Source organism: Chiloscyllium plagiosum, unplaced genomic scaffold (assembly GCF_004010195.1).
Source record: "Chiloscyllium plagiosum isolate BGI_BamShark_2017 unplaced genomic scaffold, ASM401019v2 scaf_5987, whole genome shotgun sequence".
NCBI classification, from domain to species: domain Eukaryota; kingdom Metazoa; phylum Chordata; class Chondrichthyes; order Orectolobiformes; family Hemiscylliidae; genus Chiloscyllium; species Chiloscyllium plagiosum.
This window is the reverse complement of record NW_025211273.1, coordinates 10,011-15,117: the sequence shown is the minus strand read 5'-3', so window position 1 is coordinate 15,117 and position 5,107 is coordinate 10,011. Positions and strand designations below refer to the sequence as shown.

At 53.9% G+C, this 5,107-nt stretch overlaps 1 protein-coding gene across 1 annotated transcript in view; it reads left to right on the top strand.

The window, feature by feature from the left end:
• The window catches only part of LOC122547016 (rRNA 2'-O-methyltransferase fibrillarin-like), a 7,485-nt gene continuing 2,378 nt past the window's right edge, over positions 1–5,107 (top strand). The window contains exons 1-3 of the mRNA XM_043685616.1: positions 1–110; positions 2,046–2,219; positions 4,905–5,099. Coding sequence (XP_043541551.1) covers positions 101–110; positions 2,046–2,219; positions 4,905–5,099 — 379 coding nt within the window. The 5' untranslated portion in view covers positions 1–100. The remainder of the gene's footprint in view (positions 111–2,045; positions 2,220–4,904; positions 5,100–5,107) is intronic.

The window sequence follows — 5,107 nt, the reverse complement described above, 5'->3', positions numbered from 1 at the left end:
GTGGGGAGGACCGGAAGTCCGGGGGCCCTGGTTTGGAGACACGTGGTGCAGTGTGTGTCTGTGATTGAGAGTCTGCTCCGGGGACAAGGAGCGGTGCAGAATGAGGCCAGGTACAGAGGGCCACCCTGGGGTGCTGAGCACTCAGACTGTACCTACTGTCTGTGTGTGAGGTGGGGAGGGCCACCCTGGGGTGCTGTACACTCAGACTGTACCTACTGTCTGTGTGTGAGGTGGGGAGGGCCACCCTGGGGTGCTGTACACTCAGACTGTACCTACTGTCTGTGTGTGAGGTGGGGAGGGCCACCCTGGGGTGCTGTACACTCAGACTGTACCTACTGTCTGTGTGTGAGGTGGGGAGGGCCACCCTGGGGTGCTGTACACTCAGACTGTACCTACTGTCTGTGTGTGAGGTGGGGAGGGCCACCCTGGGGTGCTGTACACTCAGACTGTACCTACTGTCTGTGTGTGAGGTGGGGAGGGCCACCCTGGGGTGCTGAGCACTCAGACTGTACCTACTGTCTGTGTGTGAGGTGGGGAGGGCCACCCTGGGGTGCTGAGCACTCAGACTGTACCTACTGTCTGTGTGTGAGGTGGGGAGGGCCACCCTGGGGTGCTGAGCACTCAGACTGTACCTACTGTCTGTGTGTGAGGTGGGGAGGGCCACCCTGGGGTGCTGAGCACTCAGACTGTACCTACTGTCTGTGTGTGAGGTGGGGAGGGCCACCCTGGGGTGCTGTGCACCCAGACTGTATATACTGTCTGTGTGTGAGGTGGGGAGGGCCACCCTGGGGTGCTGAGCACTCAGACTGTACCTACTGTCTGTGTGTGAGGTGGGGAGGGCCACCCTGGGGTGCTGTACACCCAGACTGTATATACTGTCTGTGTGTGAGGTGGGGAGGGCCACCCTGGGGTGCTGAGCATCCAGACTGTACCTACTGTCTGTGTGTGAGGTGGGGAGGACCACCCTGGGGTGGTGAGCACCCAGACTGTATCTACTGTCTGTGTGTGAGGTATAGAGGGCCACCCTGGGGTGCTGAGCACCCAGACTGTACCTACTGTCTGTGTGTGAGGTGGGGAGGGCCACCCTGGGGTGCTGAGCACCCAGACTGTATCTCCTGTCTGTGTGTGAAGTACAAAGGGACAGCCTGACACACCAGAATGTGAGCATCACAGGTACATATTGTAATTATTTTACCGTGTAACACACACTGTTGGCCCAGACTATCTCTCCCTGGGAGTGTTTGATGGGGGGACAGTGTAGAGGGAGCTTTACCCTGTATCTAACCCTGTGCTGTCCCTGTCCCTGGGAGTGTTTGATGGGGGGGACAGTGTAGAGGGAGCTTTACCCTGTATCTAACCCCGTCCTGTCCCTGGGGGTGTTTGATGGGCTGGACAGTGTAGAGGGAGCTTTACTCTGTATCTAACCCCGTGCTGTCCCTGTCCCTGTCCCTGGGAGTGTTTGATGGGAGACAGTGTAGAGGGAGCTTCACTCTGTATCTAACTCTGTGCTGGGTGTACAAAGTTAAAATTCACACAACACCAGGTTATAGTCTAACAGGTTTATTTGGAAGCACTAGCTTTCGGAGCGCCGCTCCTTCATCAGGTGGCTGTTGAGTAGAAGATTGTAGGACATAGAATTTATAGTGAAGGTTTACAGTGTGATGGAACTGAAATAATATATTGGAAAAGAGTGGGTGCGGGGTGTGTAATGAACGCTGTTTAACACTGAGTGACAGTGCAGCGATCTGTACTTCCAGCTGTTTCTGGTTTGGTTTGGTGTCTGTGTGGATCCGGATGTGCCTGGCGCCAGTCAATGCAGAGCTGTTTGTAAGTTGGAGGAGCTTGCTATGAGCTAACTGGGTGTTTAATCACGAGAGTTATGGTTGATGGAAAGTGAGTGGTTATTGGGCACGGGCTGCAGGACAGAGGGCAGGGTGGTGTCTGTCCCCCCCACCCTCCTGCGTTGCGGGTTGGGGGTGCGACAGTGCCAGCCCCCGCTCCCCGGAGGCTCAGACCCCCTTGCTCATTCTCTCTTTACCTTGCAGGGTTTTCTCCACGTGGCGGTGGAAGGGGTGGTTTCGGAGGCCGAGGGGGTTTCGGAGACCGAGGTGGTTTCGGAGACCGAGGTGGTTTCGGAGGCCGAGGTGGGAGAGGAGGCCGAGGTGGTTTTGGAGGTCGAGGTGGGAGAGGAGGTGACCGAGGAGGCAGAGGTGGTCGAGGTATACATCACTGTGGGTCGACTTTACTCGCGTGCGGAAACGCTGTGTAAACACTGCCAGCACTGAGGAGGCCACTTGGCTCCTCTACGCCGTGCCAGCCCCTTGTAAAGATCTCTCCGATTAGATACCTCTCCTCTGTTCATCCCACTCCCCCTTCCAGCATTTCCCCGGTTTAACCCCACTTTTGAAAGGTGCTGTGGAATCTGGTGCCTCTGCTAGATTACAACAACAACTCGTGTCAATAAGCGTGTTCTCTCCCCCCTCCCCAATTCTCCCTGATCTGTGTCCCTGGGGTGACTGACACCCACCTGCCCCTGGAGACAGTGTCTCCCTCGTTGACTTGACTAAAACTCTCCCGCTGAGTTTGAATACCTCCCCTCTCTCCCTCTCACTCTCTCTCTCCCTCCTTTCCTCCCACCCTCTCCTCTCACTCTCTCTCTGTCTCCCTGTGAAGTCCGTCACCATCGACACTGTCCTAGTAAGGGACCTGCCCATCACCATAACCACAAGCTCTGGCGTTGGGAGCCAGCCGGTGTTATTAGAACGGTCTCCGAGGTTCAATGCTGCTGTAGTCTTCTGTCCATCCTCAGGCTCCTGAGGAATCTTCTCAAGGTGTTGTGACCCCCTTAAAAAGACAACCCCACGCCTCCCCCCAGCTCCCGCTCTCTCTGGGACCCCGTTAACTGCTTCATAAACATACCCTCCCATTCTCTCACCGTCTCGGTGTTGCTGTGACCTTGCTGTGTATTTGCCCAGGGCACTCATGACTCGACCCTTCGGCCCATCCAGCCCGTGCTGACCCTAATCCCCAAACTAACCCAGTCCCCCACTGCCTGCTCCTAGCCCATCTCCCTCTAACCCTTTCCTGTCCATGTCCTTATCCAAATCCCTTTTAAATGTTGTAACTGTCCCCACACCCTCCACTTCCTCAGGAAGGTCATTCCACACACGGGCCACCCTCTGGGTAAAACATTTGCCCCTCGTGTCTTTTTTAAATCTCTCTCCTCTCATCTTAAAAATGTGCCCCCCTGGTCTTCAAACCCCCACCCTGGGGGAATAGACACCCACCATTCACCGTCTCTGTCTCCCTCATGATTTTATAAACCTCTATAAGGTCACCCCTCAGCCTCCTACGCTCCAGGGAAAAAAACTCCCAGCCTATCCAGCCTTTCTTTATATAAATGTTTTTATTTTAAAAAAGATTTTAGGTTTTTTACAAAATTACAAACCAATACAAAATAGTATGGCAACTTTATAATACCAATGATAGAAAACACGTTATTACTCTAATCCACAGACTACAGAAACACAAAAAAACCCAAAAATCCCATAAAAACTACAGTCCAATAAATAACCAAGGAGAAAGAAGAAAAAAAATAAATAAACAGATGAAATAAAATTAGTCCAAGTTTATAACAAGGTAACTTAAATGATATTCAATTAAATTACTGCACTCAGCGCAATCTCATCACACCTCCCCACCACTGGGAGCAGTAGTGAGTAGACCCATATTTGTTCGGGATTCTTCCTCCCAGGGGCCACCAAACCGACGGGCACAGTCCCCGCGGCCAGACAAAGGCCCTGGGTAATCCAACCGATATCTCTACATCGATATAATCCAAAAAGGGCCTCCATGCTGCGTAAAACAATTTCATTTTCTGGTGCACTATAGTCCTAAGGAAATCCAGGGGGATGTGTTCCATGACTATCCCACGCCAACCTGAGAGTCCTGGGGGGATTCTCTGACACCCAGCTCATCAGACTGTTCTTCCTCACGCAGAAAGAAAGAATATTAAACAATTTCCTCCCGCGCGCGTCCAGGGAGGGAAGATTTGGGAGACCCAGAGGGAGGGATACAGGATCCAACCTGACCTCACTTGCGTTATAACTCCAACCCTCCCATTCCCAACAACATCCTGGGAAATCTCTCCGGAACCCCCTCCAGTTTAATAATATCCTTCCTATAACAGGGTGACCAGAACTGGACACAGTATTCCAGAAGGGGCCTCACCAATGTCCTGTACAACCCCGACGTGACACCCCCAACTCTGACACTCAAAGGGCTGAGCAATGAAGGGGAGTGTGCGAAACCCCTTCGTAACCCCCCTGTCTGTATGTGACACAAACTCCAAAGGATTATGTCCCTAAACCCCTGGGTCCCTCTGTCCCCCAGCACCACCCAGGAGCACAAAGTGAGGACTGCAGATGCTGGAGATCAGAGTCAAAAGGTGTGGCGCTGGGAAAGCACAGCCGGTCAGGCAGCATCTGAGGAGCAGGAGAATCGACATTTCGGGCAAAAGCCCTTCATCAGGAACACTACCCAAAGCCCTATCTTTAGTTGTATAAGTCCTGCCCTTGTAGTTGGCAATACCATGTGTTTATCCAAATGAACCTCCATCTGTCACTCCTCAGCCCATTGACCCTTCCATCCCCATCTCTCTCTCTCTCTCTCTCTGTGTCTCTCTCACACACACACACACAGCCCATCTCCCTGTCCTGCCCCTGTAACCCCCTCTGGTGTATCACCTCCTTTGAGGTGCTGCTGTGTTTTGGACTGGGTTTCTGTTCCTGCTGGGGCCTGCCCATCGATGTTGGAGCTCCCTGGGTGCTCCCGGTTGAAGGTCAGGGCCGCGGGTGCGTTGGCATTTTCCTGAGTGACTGACCCTCGATCCTCTCTGATGACAGGAGGTTTCTGGTCGCCTGGAGGCAGAGGCCGGGGCGGTGGCAGGGGGAGAGGAGGGTTCCGCGGTGGAACCAAGGTCACGGTGGAACCACACAGGCATGAGGGTGAGTATGAGCCATGGTACTGGCACCCAGGGGCTGCCTTGTCGGGGGCACTGGGGAGGAGTGGGAGTGCCCTGTCAGGGGGCACTGGGGGGGGTAGTGGG